At 42.4% G+C, this 18,959-nt stretch overlaps 2 protein-coding genes across 3 annotated transcripts in view; both read left to right on the forward strand.

Annotated features, from left to right (window-relative positions):
- kcnh2b (potassium voltage-gated channel, subfamily H (eag-related), member 2b) overlaps positions 1–18,959 on the forward strand; it is a 165,869-nt gene that overhangs the window by 36,055 nt on the left and 110,855 nt on the right. The window lies entirely within an intron of this gene.
- Positions 581–4,225, forward strand: LOC118291290 (homeodomain-interacting protein kinase 1-like). The gene is made up of 11 exons (XM_035619440.1): positions 581–730; positions 1,043–1,405; positions 1,563–1,741; positions 1,869–1,992; positions 2,131–2,256; positions 2,368–2,436; positions 2,528–2,715; positions 2,805–3,142; positions 3,234–3,274; positions 3,449–3,597; positions 4,073–4,225. Exons 1-10 carry the CDS (start codon positions 704–706, stop codon positions 3,593–3,595), a joined length of 1,602 nt encoding a protein of 533 aa, XP_035475333.1. The 5' UTR covers positions 581–703; the 3' UTR covers positions 3,596–3,597; positions 4,073–4,225.

Genomic DNA, 18,959 nt, shown 5'->3' on the forward strand with positions numbered 1-18,959 from the left:
CAGGTTTTCTCCAAAAAGTGAAGCCAATTATCTATGAAGATAATTATCTTTTGTGAACCCCGAATGACCAATCAGCTAATGATTTGGTTTCCATGGTGCAGAGCTGCACTTCCAATTGATATTATCTCAAGGCCCTTTACATAGTGAGGTTGGGACCTTACAATATTACAGAAAAACCCAACAGTTCCCACAATGAGCGATTACTTCGCTACCTTAGAGAAAGAAAAACCTCCCTTTAACAGGAAGACATTTTTTAGCAGGACCAGACTCAGTTGTGGGCGGCCATCTGCCGCTACCGGTTGGGGTGAGAGCAGGGTAGAAATAGGGGGAGAGAAGAGAGAGACACTCTGTCAGACTGGTTCTTATGATGACGATATTAGTACCAAAACGTATTAAACTAATTCTAGAATGTTGCTAGATCACAAAGGTTTAAAATCTGATGATGTCACAGAGTTCTTTTTTTATTTTCTTCAACTAATTCTACAATGTTGCCAGATCACAAGCGTTTAGAGTCTGATGATGTCATAAAGTACATGTCTTTGTTTCAATTAATTCTAGAATGTTCAAAGGCGTTAAGGATCTCTGATGTCACAAAGTACACAAAGTTTATTCAATCCAATTCAATTTTATTCATGAAGTGCCAAATCACAACATAATATACGGGATCTCTTTGTTTCAACTCACTCAACATTATGTGAACAGGATGGACTTCGACATTCAATGTGAAAAGGTTTGTTACCTTAATTATACATCACAAATATCAAGAGACAATCCTGCAATGTGAAATAGTACTTTAGTCCTACTTTAATCACAATTAATGTATAGTATTCACTATTTTGCTAATAAACACATTCAGTATATTTGAGCAACAGTAAGCAGAGATGACAAAAATGGTTTTACTAAATATTACTGTATGCATTTACTCTACAGCCAGTTGACAAACACATACACAAGCTCATCAATGTAAACTCTTTTATATGTATGTGTACAATTGCTTGTCTCCTATTTCATGAGACAAAGTCTCATATTGTGTCTTTTCCAGTCCCAGGTCATGAGTACCCTTTCCTCCCCCTCCTCTCAATACCTGGTGCAGTCCATTTTGAAAGAGGGCTCCTATGAAAAACTGACCAAATGTGTCAATATAGCAACCAGGAAGACAGTGTATTTGAAGATACTCAACAGCAGAAGCGCCTTACCTGAGAAAGAGAAGGAGTTGCTCATCCTCAAACACCTGAGGAAGTTCGATCCAGACAACTTCAACATTGTGAGATGCAACAGTGTTTTCTTCAAGGCAGAGAAGATTTTTATTGAGTATGAAATGCTGGGCCAGACTCTGTTTGACTTCGTGAAGGACCGACCTTCCCATTGCATGACTTTGAATGAAATACGCCCAATCCTGCATCAGGTATGAACCAGTTTGTACTCTGGAGTTGTGCTACTAGACGCTAATGTGAAAGACTCACAGAAGTTGGACATAAAAGAAATACAACTGCCCATTCACCAAGCACTGTTACTCTTACTCATGGCACAAATACAGTTTTAAACAAGGTGTACCTCTCTAGGTGGCCACTACTTTGCAACTCCTGAGACGCCTTGGAATTGTACATACGAATCTTAAGACGGACAACATCATGTTGGTGAACCATGCAAATCAGCCATTCAGGATCAAAGTATTTGACTTTGGCTCAGCCCTTTTCTCAACATCAGAGTGGGCCGAAGGTATCGCGCCGCTTCCCTACAGGTAAGTAAATAGCAACATGACAAAGTTCTTGTTTAAGACTTTTTTACAACCAAAGACGCCAAAATAAATGTATAGCTGAATTTTACAAAAAGCTTATTGGATTAAAATCACTTACTGTCCCTTTAAGGTCTCCAGAGATGATCCTGGGACTTCCAGTTACAACAGCCATAGACATGTGGTCTCTGGGCTGCGTTGCTGCAGAGCTGTTCCTGGGCACCAGACTTAATCCTGGAAGATGTGAATACGAAATGGTCAGCGTTACAATTAGAATATATTAAATAATCATCTGAAATACTAGAATATCTATAATGGGGTAAAAAAATGAACCTTAAACTTAAAAATATCTTAACATGTGTGACTGACTTTTGTGTTATGTGTTGTGTCTACAGTTACAACATATGGTGCAGACTCTGGGTCCGCACCATATGTTCCCACAGAAGATGCTCAACGATGGACTAAACACCAAGAGGTATTTTCAGAGAGAGAAGAGCAGCACACCTCGATGGAGATTGAAGGTACGAACACTCTGTGACTTTCTTATTTTTCTGTCCCTCTTTCAATCAGTCTTTGTTATTCCATCTTGTGTTTGAGACACATAAATTCAATCAAATGTTATTCCTCTTTAGGACCCAAGTGAGTATGGACAAACCAAACAGACCGGGAACTACTTCAAATGCCTAGACAACATACAAAAGGTAGGATTTTCACTTTTACAAAATGAGAGTAGTTGCCTAAGATATGAGCATGTGAGATTTGCTAAACTTTGTTAATTTTTTTCGTATTCAGTTAAAACCAGTCTGCCGTTTATCAGAGGAGGACACCAGAGCAGAATTCCAGGACCGGCAAGACTTTGGGGATCTACTGAAGGGGATGTTGCATCTAGACTGTGACAAACGCATCACACCTAGCCAGATGTTTCAGCATCCCTTCATCACCATTAATTACCTTGCAAAGCGATACCCCAACAGCTTTTAGTAAGTCCGCATTTAGATAATGTGTATAGAATCTCTCTAATGACGCTGATAGATGTAAATTCTTAAGTCAGTTATCCCCTTTCATCCAGTGTGAACGTGTGCTGTGGGAGGATGGAGGTCTGTCGGCATCAGTGTCTGAGCTCTGACAAGAGGGGCTATCAGTCAGTACTACGTTACCAACCCATTCCTGCTTGGTACACCCACAGAGAGCATCCCCTCATACTGCAGATTGCATCTGCTATGAACTCCCTTTCCATGTATGAGGACCAGAGTCCACCACAACCTCAGCAACTCAGCCTCTCCACTAGCAGGGAAAGGACTTTGTCAGAGTTGCAGTTGCCCAACGCCCCAGAGAAGGCCTCCCACACCGGCACCATCACACCTGTGAGGCAAAGGGACACTTCTGAGCCTCCCAAAGTGGAGAAAAGTTAGTGCTTTATAGCTATCATGCACTTATCAATTACTAGATAGTTTACTGTTGAAGTTGAAGAAACTCACTAAGTCCTTTGTTTATGCAGAAGCCCAGCAGAGGACAAGGAGTTCATCAAGACACATGCAGGTAGTCTAACATTCAGCACACACTGTTGTTATCATTTGGCTTTAAATTTGTAAAAATGTCTTAAGGTCAGATTTCTAATCATAGTCAATTACTTGGTGAATAGAAACAGTCTATTCACCAAGTAATTGAATTAGCATTATACATCATGTTTTTTTCTACCTCTTATTTTTTTAGAGTTACTTTAAAGCGCCAAAGAGACTCCAGTTGAGGCTCCAACCATCACTGCCAAAGCTAATCGTAAGAGGAAAAGGATTATCGAAGAAGACTCCGGTGAAAACACTGGGTCTCCAGCGAGGAAGAGGAGGAAAAATAACACTCTAATGGTGAATCACATCTTTGACTCCTATTCAGTGTGTCTCAGTGAAACTATGTCCTCGACAAACCACCCTTTTGATGGATAGTTTGGAGAAACTTTGTAAATCTGCCTCACTTTGTGTGATGTTTTCAATGAATAATGAACATGTGAACTTAGGTAATGTATGTGATCTGTGAGACAGATCACTTTTGTTGTAGTATGACATTTATTGCCATGGTTATGGTACCTGTATGAAATAAGAATAAAGTTATGATTTTTTAAAACATCAACAAAAGTCCCTAGAAAACCTTTATAATCATTCTATGTTGTAACTAACTAGTAAATTATGGTGAAGCTTTGTCAGTGCAAAAACGTCCCATTACCAAGCTACTAAAGTACCAAGGTTAAATTCAGAATCTTCCTCCATTATTATTTATTAAGTGAACTGAAACTTTCCTGAACTTTATTTGCCTTATAACATCATTTTTATCTTATTTGTGAAGAGTTACTTCAAAGCTCCAAAGAGGCTCCAGCTGAGGCTCCGACCGGCACGGCCAAAGCTAATCATAAGAGGAAAAGGACTATTGATGAAGACACTGGTTCACCAGAGAGGAGACGCACACAGACACTATCCACAACTTCTAACCTGGTATTATTATTATTTAATACCTAAAAGTTGAAAAGGGGGGGGGGGGGGAAGAGCAACTGGTTGCATGCACATTGGTGAAGTATGACAAGAAATTAATTATTGATTAATAAATTATTATTTTATTATTTTTTGTAGCCTGTGATTTTTTCTTTCCCTTCTTGCCTGTTATTTACAAACAAGAGTTCTGCTTCTCTGCATTTCAAGTAAATGATGCATTAGTTTAATTAAAATAAAATGTCTTCTTTATTGGGCATTCGCCTCATTAAGAAAACATGTTGTGACTCTCTAGTGTAATGTCATTAGGATAAAAGGTTTTTTCCTTTGTGTAAAACCGTCTGAAAACTTTGTCCGAATATCATGCATATCATCACGCACACACGCTGCTGGCTGGTTACTCCTTCCACATCTAGTGGTCACTCATGTACACACACGCTCCTCACTCTAGTTGGAGAAATCATACACACTCTGGCTCCATGTTACCGAGCCCCAGTCGAGAGCGATGATGTTTATTCTGACTCTCACACACATCATCTGACACACCTCATTTGGAACGAACACATTGTCACTTTGACAGATAATTGCAGCCCCGTCCACTGAGCCTTGTGGTAGCCATTACAGCCTGGCCTTTTTCAAGACAAATGAACTTGGTGCTGGAGCAGCAGTGTGGCAGGCGTATCCTGTATTAATCTGCACTTCAGTCTTGTGTTGCACTGGCACAGATGTTGCTACCAACCAATGAAACAGTTTGTCATTTGTTTTTACTAACTTCGTGTTGGCAAAAAAATTTCAAATGTCTCTACTGCCAAATCTCATTTGAATCGCCAGAACTTGAAAAAATCGAGCTAATAGTAATATTTCCCAAATAACTAACATCCACTGTTCCGTTCTGTACTTGTAAAATAACCACTGTGTCCATTTCTATCTACTGTAACACCAGGAAACTAGGAGCATGTGTTAGTGTCTCCAGACTGTTCTCGTGATAGAACAAACGGCTATGGGAGAGGTAGATTGAGGCGAGGCTGTCCACTAGTTAATTGATCTTGAATGACTCAGGACTCTGGGAGCAGTCGCATCTGTCTGAGAACTTTTGTGCAGTACTGTGCATAATTTGTGTCTTATACAAATGATGTAGCTGATAATGTTTGATTTAAGATTGTTCCCCATGTCTTGTTGCTTGTTGTTTTGGATACGTGTAGTTTATTGTACTTTAACCAGCAGCGCACAAAGAAATCAGCACAATTTTATCTCCCATACATCACTGAAGTCTGTTCTGGACTGCTGGCTCGAATGTTTTCTGTGAGTTGGTGTTGTAAATTCATGAGGAGTATTGACAATCCATCCTTACCTCCTACGGTCACTGAATGTACAAATACAAGCGTGTCCAGAAAAGTGACTCCTAAAGCCTTCATTGTCATTTGTATGGACGATGGGATTTGACCTTCAGTTAAAAGATGGCCGCTCTCATCTGAGGTAACTGTAATGAAGCAGTACAGTAAATACCAGCAGGTGTGATGAAATCCACGCCTGGATAAAAGTTTTGGAGACTTTTTTTGAACAAACAGTTTGCCATAAATTCTCAGCAAAAGGAAACCTTATCGGACATCGGAGCAGCTTTTATTTGTGTCTTCAGTCGTCGCTACTCAAGCAGATCCAGACGACCTGTCAAAAGTTTTTTAACTGCATTATTTGTTTATCCCTAGTTCTGCTCTGCACGTCCATGTGATATCTTGAGGAGGCTGCCAGTAAAGGTGATATCATATATGTATGATAATTGACTATACTTGGTTTTTAATTATGGAGCAGCGCAGTTGGATGGTTGTAAGTAATTGTGGAAGATTTAATTTTGTTGCCGTCTAATTTGCTACTTATGGAAAAGTCTGATCAGATTATGTATGGGGTGTGATGAGTATGCTCACTTAGTCTAAGGTAAGTAGTTTTAAAGTAAAATCACTTCATTTTAAGGCCATAAGCACTAATAGAATTTTCCATGTTATAATTGGTCACATTAGCAATAGAAGATAATGATGATTATGCTGTTCAGTTCAGTGGACAAGTAACTTCCTGAATGCATTTCATACAGTCCAGAGACACAATAGATGAATGTTAACAGGAAAAGAAGGAGGTGAATTACTCATTTCACAGTACAGAAAAGTTTTAGGATAACATTTTCTGCCCACATTTTTTTAACCACAAAACCCCACCATTTTGTGTGAACAATATAACTTTTGGCTTTTAATAGATCAATTATAACACGTTTTGAGCTTGTGAGAATGTGACAACACAGTTGTTAGGGTTTGGTTACTAAGACGCATCTATGAGTGAACTTTTTGACTGATTCATTTCTGCTTCCTCCGAGACTTGAGATAACATTCAGTATAAATTCATGAGGCTGGAAGGAGAGTCTTTCAAGCTTATGTACGTCAAGATTTTCACTGATGAGTGTGTGTGTGCGCGCGAGAGTTTGTGAGTCTCCAGATGATGGAAGAATGTCTAGCAGCAGCCTGCTAATCCAGCTCTCATGCTCTTGCTCAGCCAGCGTCAGGCTTTGGGAGCAGAGGGGCAGCACTGGATCGATGCCTCTACCTGCTGGACGATGTGAGAGGTCAGCCGTGTCTCTGGAGCAAGCGTAATCGCACAGAGGCACACACTTATTCGAGAAGCACTCGGTGCATACGTAAGTGCGTAAATACCACGTTCCTTCAAACACGAGCACCTGTATTAGCGTAGACAGTCCATCTAATTGTTCAAGCCATGAATCAAGCTTTTAATCAAGACTTTCCACATTAGCATTAGCAGCCAATAAACATCCGTGTCAAGGGGTTTGTAACTTTCCTCATGTCATTTTTTAAACAATAACTTTTGAAACCACACTCCTACTTGTGCTTCTTTTACCAAACAGTACAAAAAGTGTGAGAGGACAAGGAGCAGGACAGAAACACACAAAGAAAGACGGAGGTTATTGTGACCGTCAGTGCTCATGCTGTGTGTGACTTCCCAGAAGAAACAGGCTCATTATTCATTATGGTTTGAGCAGTGGTGGAACAAAAGACATAGAAGGATGGCAGAGCAAACACAGAGAGGGGTACAGGGAAAGGGATCACAACACACACACACACACACACACACACACACGTCTGAAAGTAGCCGTACAGAGTGTGTACGTACAGTATGGGACTGTTGACCTTGGGTTTTTTACCCACTGTGGTCCAGTTAAGCTGTGTAATGAAGAGGAACCATGTCGCAATGGTGGTAATGACGTTAGGACCAGGACACCTCAAGCTCCGTTGCACCCTGGGAGCTGTGCTGACATGTACAGCATGTACGTCTGAACGGTCTCACATTTGTGCATGCGACTAAGAGAAGAGATTGAGGGCCTTTTTGTCACTCCTGTTCACCGACACTGCTGATGGCAGCCTATGAACAGGTGGTGACAGGTCTCAGTGTGTGTGTTTGTGTGTGTGTGTGTGTTTGTGTGTGTGTAAAGCCACTATCAGCCCCTCAGGTCATGTAGAACCAGGATCTATCCTGCTGTGGCAGATCGTCAGCCAGCATCTGCTAACGACAGGCCTGGTTATAATTAGGAAGGCCATTAACACTCCTTCATTATTCAATTGATCTGAATTTATGTCCCTTCCTGTACCCAGGCTCCCTCTTTCACTCTCCTCTCTCTTTCTTGCAGTCTAGTTGAATCTATCTTGCTCACTTTGTTTCTCGTTTGCGTCGTTTCAACACACAATTGTTCCAGTGACGGCTTAGTGAGTGCGTCTGTACGTGACAGCGAACAGATGCGGATGTGTGATGGTGTGAACGAGAGGCAGGCTGCTGCTGGAAAAAACAGTCGACGTGTTCACAAAATGAAAGATAATGCTCCGTCCGCTGCCGGTTTTCTTGCAAATTGTTGGAGAGCCTCTGGCTGATGAGCTCGATGGGAGTTGGACATCGTAAAATCCTCCATCTACCTTTTCATTCTGTCCTCCCCTGGTCCAATTTCCTGTTCTGGTAACTCTGCTTCCCCTTGACTCTTTACCTCTCTCTACAGCCTTCTCCCTCGCTCTCTTTCTGCCTTGAGTCCTACCTCCTTTCTCCCTTATTATCTCACTGGTTCATCCCTCTCATCCTTTCTCTCTCTCTTCTTTCACACTTCTGCATGCACTTCCTTCTTTCCACCCTATTCGCATTCTTCTTTTAACACGTCTCCTCCTTTTTCATATTCTTTCTCTTATGCCTCGCTCTCACTTTTCCTACTCCCCCCCCCTCTGTTCTCTCACAGCCTTTTTTGCTATAGTTTTTTTCCTTTTCTTCTGGCTTTCGCCTCCGAATGTGAAGCCCTGACTGGCTCCAATTAGTTCAATTTTTTGCCTGGAATTATTCATTAATCGACTGATTGTAGGCGTGTGTGTGTGTGTGTGTCTCCAGGCCACAAGTGTAATTGATGATAATGGATGCTGCGATGATTTAAATTAACCAACAAACAGCTGATAGGCTACATTTTATTGCAGCCTCCTGCTGCTGACGATAGGCTGCTGCCCTTTCACTCACTCTCCCTAATATGTCTGTCTCTGTCTGCCTTTTCCTTTTGCACATTCTCCCCATCACTTGCAGGGCAGTAATTCATTGGACGTTGATTATTCTGTGTTGCTGCTATCTTACCTGTCTACCCTTTGAAGACCAAATAGAGTGTCCTTGAAGGCCCCTCTGCAGAAAATTTTAGCCGTGTCGCGTCGCATCACGCAAAACAATAAATGCTTCCCACCTGCAGCTCTCGCATCCGCTTGATAAATCTGCCAAACCGCTCCAGCAAAATGCAAGTGAGAATTTAGCCGGCGAGATTTTTCCCCTCTGAAGCCTGCCTGTCGGTCCTCACTCAAAGCAGCCGCTGGCAGAAAGGTCACTAGATGATGTGCCAATTTAGTGTATAATGCACGCCTGGTTTCCCTCACGCCTGGAGTCCCTAATTGTGCGGTGGTAATTAGGACAGTTTTTAATGCACGGTTACAGTCACGGTAATGATGTTATCTGATGTATCAGATAAGAGGAAGCGGGAATGCATTGTGGACGGCGAGATAAGGGCCCATTCAGAGGGGTTTAATCTCACTGTTTTTTTGTCAGAGGCCTCTGGTGGGGACCCACCGGGCTCGGATGGATCCTTAACAGACGGTTGCAGCTGTAACTCATAATAGACTCCATATTAGAACCAAACATATCAGTTGGGTCGATACGAGCCCTTCACAAACATGCGGCTATGAGAAAACTTACACAATAACATTTTCATAATTCATTTTTTACAGAATAAACATTCCAGAAAATATGTGCATATATTTTTACTTTTTATGTAAAAAAAATGTGTTTATTTTCAAATTCTATAATGTGATTGAATTTGTGTTTATTTATGTTTTTGGTTATATTGTAAAATATTAAGGCTCAATTACATTTCTTTGTCATCAGGGTTTTTCTTTAAACGGCATGTTAGGTATCATTGACAATTTTTCACAGATATATCGATATCAGAAGGTTTTTACTCCCTAATACCGGCATTTGCATCAGCCCCTGATAACCCTTATCGCTCTGGCGCCACTCGGTAAAGTCTAGTCTAATTTTGTGTTTCAAATATATGACCAAAATGTTATCAGGATAAAAAATTTCATATTGTCATATCAAAAATGATCACGAGTAATGTCAAGTCATTATTTCTTTGCAGCTTAAAGACTGATATTTGCTCCTGAGTGAAAGTTGTGCAAATGTGTCACTCTTTGAAAATTGACTTATGCAAACCGTTAAAAATGTATTAGAAGCAATATTAGAAGCGCAAAGTTCAGCCTAAGCAGCCAACAAAAGCATAAAGCAACAGCAAAGATGATAACACGGTCACTGCACTGAACCAGTGTTGTCCGTTTAGGCTGTGTGGGGTTTGGATTCAAGTCAGTCAAAGATAGCCGGAAAATGTGTTTGTGTATTTCTCTTCTTGTACCTGTGTTGTAGGCTTGCATTTAATACAGCTGCCACCAGAGCTCAATAGACGCCCTGCTTAATTAATAGGACGTGGAGACACCCCATTCATTCTCAGTGCCAGCTTTCCGATAGATCTCAGTTTAATGGCTCCATAGTGCATCTCTCTATGGAGCCATTACGACGAGGGGCGGGGGTTTGTGTGCCAGGGGTCGTCCATCAGTGACACTCGACGGCCTCAGTCGGCAACTGGAATAACGTCGCGTTGACTCGGTTGCTGCAAGTTTTCAAGTCTCTCTTGTTTGTGTTAATGGCTCATCTGCTCTCAACTCACACTTACACGCACGCACAGCCTCAGTGTTCAGTCAAACTGTCCGTCCATCCGTCCGTCACCAGCAGCCTGCTGTGCTGTTCATACCTTTATAATAACCACAAACTGATTCATGAGCAGCTGTAAATCTGGCTCTTTTAAATCCATGGATACAGGATCAATCAATCAGCAGCAGGCGGCAGCAGACCAACTCATGATGTCATGAATGTTGAACTTGTTTGTACTACAAAAGTTGACATGTAGTTATATTGTTTCTTACTCGTCGCTCACACTGCTCAGTCTTAAACTAGATGTGGCTTAATAATAACGCTCCAGCAAAGTTCAACTTTTAAATTGCGCGTAGACCCACTGCGATATCAAAGTTTTGTCCTCCTTTAGGTTGTACAGTAACAGTATCAGTCATTTTTGGGGGGGTATGGCTCCCTCCCTCTTCTCCCCGCCGACTTCTCCAGCTGTTGTGATGTTTGCTGCACTTTAATAAGTTCCAGAGGGGAACAAAAGCAAGGACTGAAACAAGGGCAGAAAATATGATCTGTGAAAAAACGAGGGTGTAGGTATGTTTTAGTGTTTGACAGTGGGCTATTGTAAACGTACCCTTTTACATTTTAGTGATCACACCTCTTTCCTTTTCTATCTCTTACACTCTCCCTCACACACATTTATTGAATCTAGACTTTTTATTCCGTCTACTGGCCCAGGAGGTAAAATGGAATGAATGGAGGTGATTTTTTTTAACTTCAGGTTCCGTCCGCATGGATCAAAAGTTCAAGTGTGCGTCTTTGTAGTGACTTGGTTGATGTTGGTTCTGAGAGTTACAGGGTCACACCGTGTCCCGGCCCCCGCTGCTCCATCTCTCATCTCGTCCTTATTGAATAATGATGCGGTCACATCTTTTATGGCCGTCACCCTGAAACCCTGCTAATTGGACACCAGGAAGATGAGAGCGCAGAGAGCGAAGGACGGGAAATTGATTCTCACTGCACACGGTTGAGTTTTATTTGAACCGGGTTGATTTGCTGAACGGGCCTGTTATTTCTAAAAGTTGAAGCTCTACCGGTGTAGTCGGAAGCAGGGTATTAAGTGTGTGTGTGTGCTGCTACACTGGTTAATGACTGAAAGACAAATGCGGTAAGAGTTGCAGGCACAAAATACAAACAGTTCATTTTTAGAAGGAGAAACCAACAGCCTTTCAGCAAAGCGTGGAAAATAAATTGCTGAAAAGTGTGATTTCGACTCTTTGGATCTATCGCCGACGTGCAGCGGAAAGAATGGATCTTTCTTTTATCTATTTCATGAAAGCAGCAACTGAACACATCTGAGATTGACTTATTGCTTCTACACGAGTCCCCACTTTGTCTAAGATTGATTTAGGGTCCTCACAAATTGCACCATTCTGTCAGAACACACAATAGAGAATTGACTGATTTGTCAGGTAGCACACAGAAGACACATTTGATTGTAATTTGTTAAGTGCTGCATACCAGCTGTGATTTATCCTTCACGTCACAAACATTTTCATTGGTATCTAATCAGTGAGCGAACATGTTTATTTACATCGTTGTAAAGGGTAAGCGACAGGAATGAATGTAGCCCACAATCTGTTCTAGCAGCTTTTCCATGAGAAGAGAGTTCTTCTCCAATATTGCACCACAGAAACCTAATTAAATGTGACTTCCCGAGTGAGACGAGGTTTTATAAACAGGCCAAATGTTTTATATTCAAAAAACAAACGGATATGAAAAAGTCTGATAGACAGTGTTGTGATTCCGACCTGATTAGACTTTCTTTACAGAGGATGGGATCGCAAACATGGAGTAATTGATGCTGAACTGGTCATCCTAGGCCTTCTCCTTCTCTTTCATCGGCTCTTGTCTTGCGTTTGATCTAATCACCAGAGACGAGCTGCTACAGTGAGTTCCCTTCTCTGGTCCCATAGCTCCCGTGTCGCACCCCATCGGTGGCTGAGCAGCTTGGCCGTTTCCTCTGGAGGTGACTGTGGGTTGTGCTTGTGGATTTAGTGGGATTGCTCCAAAGCCCTATGGGCTGCGACTGGTTGTTGGCTGTCACTGTGCAAAGTGAACTGTCCCGTTAGGTACCCTCTCTCTGCCTTGTCAAATGAAAACTGTGGCTCTGACCTCTACGGAGGCAGGGAAGGTGGGTAGGAGAAAGAAGGGGACACAAACACTCTGACACTTCCAATACGCTGCTAACAGAAAAGCAAACCCAGGGATTTGATGAAAGCTGATCACACTGTTTGACCGATATGTGAGAAGACACGAGTAAAATATTCTCATGAATAAATCATTTTGAGAACAGGTGTGTGTAAATAATGTACATGTAATGGCTGAGGGAACATAACCACCCAGAAGTCAGGTCAATATGTCCATTAGGATGAATGACACGTTCAACCTCTTTCTCCAGGATTTATCCTAAACGTAACGTCAGCTCTCTACCTTTATTCTCCTTTGCTTTTCTTTGTCCTCTTCTGCACCTTGTTATCCTTTACTTACGGTAGATGTCAACCTCTTCTCTGATGTTTCCTCCTCATATTTTCCTCTTTTGTGCCGCTCATTCTCTCTCTCTTCTTTTCTTATTTAGCTGATGGCTCATCAGCTCAGTTTAAATTACAGGTCTGCTCCTCCCGCTCCTCTCCACCCTGATTTACAGCTCCTTAATATTTCACAGCCAATGAATCATTTAGATGCTGGCGACTCTCTTGTTGGTCTTTTTGTCATTGGTCAGTGTACAATTTTGGGGCTGTGCCAGTTGAAGCCGGCTCTATTTGCAGGATGGCCGTTTCCTCTTGTGATGTTTTTTCCTGTGTGGGGGATAAATTTGCTCTTGGGTTTTAATGACCAGCGCACGTTCTGTCACTTCAAAAAGAAGTTATATCAAGATATTAATGAAATATTGTAATTGCATTTATGTTTATCTTCATGAGTGGATTATGAGTGTGTGTGTACAAGAAGGTAGCAGGTGTGTGTGTTGTAATGCATCTTTCTACTTTTGCTTCCCCTCTCCTCTCCACGGGAACATTATAACTTTACAGGACATTCGATACAGACTCGAAGAGCCCGATGTCCAATTTGCTCTCCTCGGTGCGTGATCACCGCAGTAACACTGTTGTTTCCAATCGTCTCGCTGCCGTTTAAATTGCACCGAAAGACGAAGCGGCTGTCTTCATTCGCCCAACATGGCGTCGGCAGCGCCAGTGTGATTTTCCACATAATGAGACGTGTCTCATTGCCAGGCGGCTCCACACAGGACTGCCGACCACAGAGGGGTTGAAGAGGTTGAGACTGAGTCACCACCTCATTTAAACTTCCGCTTTGAGGTGATATCCTCTGTCTTTCATGACAAATAGCAAAAGGAAAAAAAGAGGCTTTGATAGTTGAGTGTTTGTTATATGCTTTAGTTAACACTTATGGTTGTGTGAATTGTTACTGAATAAGCCTTTTAGTCCTATGTGTACTGATCACTCACACACACACACACACACACACACACACACACACGGTTAAAAAACAATGCTGCTTGTGTGCAGGGTGATACTGATTTTAAGCAAACAGACATGAACTCGACTTGAATGTGTGCCTGACACTTACTCTTGTGAAGCCCTGTTTTTGTTGGATACTGTGTGACATCATTGCCTAAGCACCATTTTCTTTGAGTGAGCGCATGTAATTGAATCTGCCTCAATACACATCATCTGTGCAAATAAAATCCCGGGCTGACGGCAGCGTCGGCGAGTGTGTTTTGGACAGAGAGGGGTAATTGAATGAAAATGTGGGCTCATATTAGTATCGCAACCAATATGTTGAAATGTCTCCCATCGTGAGACGGGTTGATTATTTGTTACAGACTGGAAGGAGAAACATTGAGTTGGTTATGCTTGTGGATTATGGCGTTGCTGCTGGTCTCTGGTCGACACACAGACAGGTGGGAAAGGGAGGGGGTCTAACCCTTTGGAGGAATAGTAGCATGAAAGGCATTGACCCTTACGTGTTTTGTCTCTGATCTGTCTGTGGTGTTATGATGAAAAATGTTGTCCAGTAGCTTTTTGGTGATTTGGTGTAAACGTTCTGGATCACTGCAGCCATTTCCCCACTTTCTCCACTCTGCCTCTGCCTCTGTCCTTGGTACTGAATTCGCCCTGCAGAGGAACATTCCTCTGTTTACGTGGGTCGAGGCCGGTTCACATTCAAGTGGGCCAAATTGAGCTGGTGCACATGCTGTGTTCAATTTCCTCATGACAAATACGTCTAATAATCATCATTTGTCTAATGGAAAAAGAAAAACCCATTCATATTGTAATTCATTCTAAATGAGTTGTATTTCGCCCCCCCCACCCCCACGTTCATGCTAATGTGTTTGCAGAAGCTCTCTCAGTAAGAAACTGAATGTCCAGCGGAGACAGAAAGTGAGGTTTTCATCACTCTGTAATGCTAATGCACCATCATGCCGAGCAAGCGATCCCAGTACGTTTCTTTCTTTCTCCTCCCTTTTTTCTCTCTGTCTGTCCCCGTGTGCCTGTCACTGTCTCCTCTGTGTCTCCTGGAACAGATGTAACAATTATCTGATTTTATTATCCCCCAACCCTCATTTCTTTCTCCCACTCTGTTAACTTCAGATCCACGCCTTCTCTCTTTGCATCTGCCTGTCCCTGTCATTTTGAGAGACGTTCCGACTACGATACCGAAATGCCAGATCGGACATTGGCGAGCCCGATACCATGTATTGAAAGTAGCTTCACGACGGTAAAATTCTGCAATCACTTGTTCTTCACTGCTCACAAAAGAGCAATGCAAAGTCAAGGTATCGGAACATCTCAAGTCATTTAGCTTCTGCCCTTTTTCCTTTTGCTGTCGTTTTCAGCCTTTAAAAATGTCAGTGCTGCTCTACATTCAGCCCTCACTGTGTCTTTGATGTGAGATGTTTAATAAGACGGCATCATGGGTCTTCTGCCTAACTGTTGACTTTCTGTGGGTGTGTGTGGGTGTGTGCGTGTGTGTTGCCATACAGCTGTTGTACACCAGTCTGCCATTGCATGTTCACTGTTTGTTTGCCATAATCACAAGTTCGTTCTCTGCAGTGTTTCCATCTGTCGGATCTTTCCAGTGATCAGACAGGTGTTAGGAAGATGTAAGCTTATTGCATGACCGTGTTTAAGTGTGTGGGTGTGTGTGTGTGTGTGCGCGGTGTTTGTGTTTGGATGAATGTGGAGGAGAAATTAATGCTGGCAGCAGAAAGATTTAATCATGTAAGACAAACAGAACCCAGTGTGCCTGTTATCACCATATTGGGTCACAGTTTGAATTACAACTGCATCGCTGAAGCTCATTCCCCTTTGTGAAAATGTTGAATTCTAACTCAGCAAACATCGCTTTCATACAGAAAGTCAAAGACCAAGTCAATAAGTCGTGAAGCAAAATTCTGCAAATATAGAACACCTATTTACATTATATCAGAGATATTGCAGTGTATAAAAGATCTATTTTATTTGTTGATTGGATTTGTTAATTGCATAATATGGACATTTGAAAATGATTTTCTCTAAACTGACGCAGGTATGTCCTGGTCACTTGAGAAATGTAATTTCAGAAGAATATTTCATACATTTAATTGTTTATAGTCACATATCAACGACAGCATGGTATATTTCTTTTAATGCCTGTTGAAATTAAAAAGTAGATTCTGATGGAACACTGTGTGGCTCAGGTCCACGGTGCTGGCGCTGCCATCTGTCCGCCTTAATTACCTCACTTGTTATTTGTGTTCCTGAGTGGAGCACTGTTTCCACAGCTCCCCATTTAAAACTCTCGTACCACTGAAGCCAGATGACTCTCATTGTTAAATCATCCGAGGTTGCTAGGCAACATATGCTGTGCGGTTTAAACCAGTCCGCAGAGTTTTGGATAATATTGCAATAGCAAGCTCCAAAGTGTAAAACGCAATCTCTGCATCGCCGGAGTAAAAAAAAGTTCTTTAAAAATGTTTGCCAGATAATCTGCCCCGGATCTCGGATGAGACATCAGCACCTGTCAATCTTTCTCTGCCCTCTAGCTTTGTTTACTCTTCCATCATTGCGTCAGCTTATCATTAATAAGAATTTTCTCTCCCTCCTCTGCTCACCTTCACCCCCCAACTCTGTCCCACAGCGGATCTTGTCAGAATGAGACAGATATGGAAGGAGACACAGTCACACGTGTTCTTAGTGTTCCATGTTTGTGGGTTTGTCTCGATGTGCCGTTCTTTTTATTTTTTTTGGACCATTGGCAGGAAGGTTCTAATTATATGATACTAAAGATGGATCCCTGACTTTGGACTCCACGAATGTACCAGAGATCCCCTGAGCTTTCAAGCAGTCCTCCCAAATTCACCCCAGTTACAGGACACCCGTCAGAGCCCCTTTTATCTCTGCATCAACACATGACCTCAAGGGGGGGGCAGTGATGGTCGGCCTCCGGTGGTATGCCTGGCAGGTCGGCACGTGATCAAAGTGCTCTGGGAGCTATAGGAGACTCTGAAGGTCGAAGGTGAACATCTGTCTCAGGGCAGCTGACTTTGATCAGTGAGAGGGCGTGGAGGCTGATGGAGAGAAATGAACACTCTCATAAGACCTTTAGAGGCCAACTATTCCTCATGAGAAAAATTTAATTCACATTTTTCTAAAGAGGATATCTGAACAGATTCACATTTACACTCTCTTAATCTCTTTATTCACAGTACACTTATTTGGAAAGCGTATGGATTTGTGGTAAATGTTAAACTCTGTAATACGCTGTCCTGGATAGATGGTGTAAATTTAATTTGTTCTTATTTGGGAAGCGGGAAAGGAAAGTATTGAGGCAGTGTTGGGTATATAATTAATCAATACTTAAATTCACCTGCAGCTGTTTGTGGCAAAGATCTTGTGAGTATTTGCACTTTATACTAACTGCTTTGACTTTAATTACACTAATGGGACCCAATTCAAATGTATTTCAAAGTCCGGCAGATGGTAATGCAGAATAGTTCACTACCTGGATCCTACGTATTCCAACAAATAATAGATAGAAAGTGTGTCGTCTGAGGCGATTTCGCTGCACTTTGATCACTGGCAATGGCTGCTGCTGTCTGGAAACAACTCCGTTTGGCAAAATCGATTGCCCATGATCCATCTTCTGTCCACAGATGTGTTTTGCAGCAGCTGACAAAACCTTGAGGGGCAGGTGGCTGGGGTGTTGTCCAGGGGCGCAGGGGAGGGATGAACCCCCAATGTACAGTAGCAAATCTGTAATCCCCGGGACCTTCAACAAGACCTCAGACATGGCCATGTGCATCCGCATGTACACATCCACGCAAACGCACAGACACTGTGTCTGCCAGTAATGGGGGGAAGGCGAGTGGCTCGGGCCAGCAGACACCTGCTGCCATTGTCCAGACACAAAGCCATTCTCCAGTCATTCCCTGGAGCTGTGTGTGTGTGTGTGTGTGTGTGTGTGTGTGTGTGTGTGTGTGTGTGTGTGTGTGTGTGTGTGTGTGTGTGTGTGTGTGTGGGGAGAACGCAGTGGCTGGAGATCGTGGGCTGAGCCTACCTACTTTCCTCTTTACATCTGTCTTCCAAGCATGTTTCAAGCCCTGGAAAAAAATAAATGCAGTGTTTTGTTTCCTTTAAACCCATTTAGCGTGTGCCAAATTATAATGGCTATTTACTGACTGATGTTTAAGAAGGGCTGGAGTTGAGGCAGCGGCTAAGAACTGAAATTACACTCAGAACAATTTCAGATGGAGTTTAAAGGGAACTGAGGAGAAAGAAATCACTTCTCTGATGTATGGATTTAGTATTATATTATATTATCTTGGTGGGAAGAAGCATCTGAATCAACATCCAGACTCCGGCCACTCACCCTCCTCACTTTATCCAATCCTGATGAATTCTCTGAAATAGGATTTAGACAATTTGAATTCAGAAAAACTCCCTGTGGAGAAGACACTCATAAAGCCAATTCTTTTTATATATATATATTGAGAGTAACATATGCCGTGTGAAGCCGGTGCCACCTTAAGCTCCTGGCAATTGTAACTCTTTTCCTCCTTGAAAACAGAATTACAGTGGAGTGCCACGGATGCCCACCATCTGTATGCAAATGCACTCACACACTTTAATGTCTGTGCAGCACATGTACAGAATGTGGCTCTGCGTGTCGGGGAACAAATCTTGTTAATGGCAACGTTACATGCCACCCAAACATGCTCCACACACACTCTCGCACTGACACCATTTTGATTGCTGTCACTACCAATTGGGTAAAAGCCTGCCTTCACTTACACCCCTCCCTCTATTCCGTCCATCTCAAGCCTCTCTCCATCACTCTCCCCCCTCTCATCTTCCTCTCCCTTTCATCTTCCTCTCTCCCCCCCTGCAGGGTGATGAAGGCGTTCTTGGTTACTGTGATTTTTTTTCTCCCCTCCCACTGAATAA

The sequence above is a fragment of the Scophthalmus maximus genome, chromosome 21, assembly GCF_022379125.1.
Source record: "Scophthalmus maximus strain ysfricsl-2021 chromosome 21, ASM2237912v1, whole genome shotgun sequence".
Taxonomy (NCBI): domain Eukaryota; kingdom Metazoa; phylum Chordata; class Actinopteri; order Pleuronectiformes; family Scophthalmidae; genus Scophthalmus; species Scophthalmus maximus.

What these genes read in the sequence shown, in the direction of transcription:
- LOC118291290 (XM_035619440.1), top strand. Translation starts at nt 704, where the DNA reads ATGGACTTCGACATTCAATGTGAAAAG. An exon ending in CACCTCGATGGAGATTGAAG is followed by an intron (nt 2,257 to 2,367) that starts GTACGAACACTC and finishes ATTCCTCTTTAG; the next exon opens with GACCCAAGTGAGTATGGACA. An exon ending in CGATACCCCAACAGCTTTTA is followed by an intron (nt 2,716 to 2,804) that starts GTAAGTCCGCAT and finishes CCTTTCATCCAG; the next exon opens with TGTGAACGTGTGCTGTGGGA.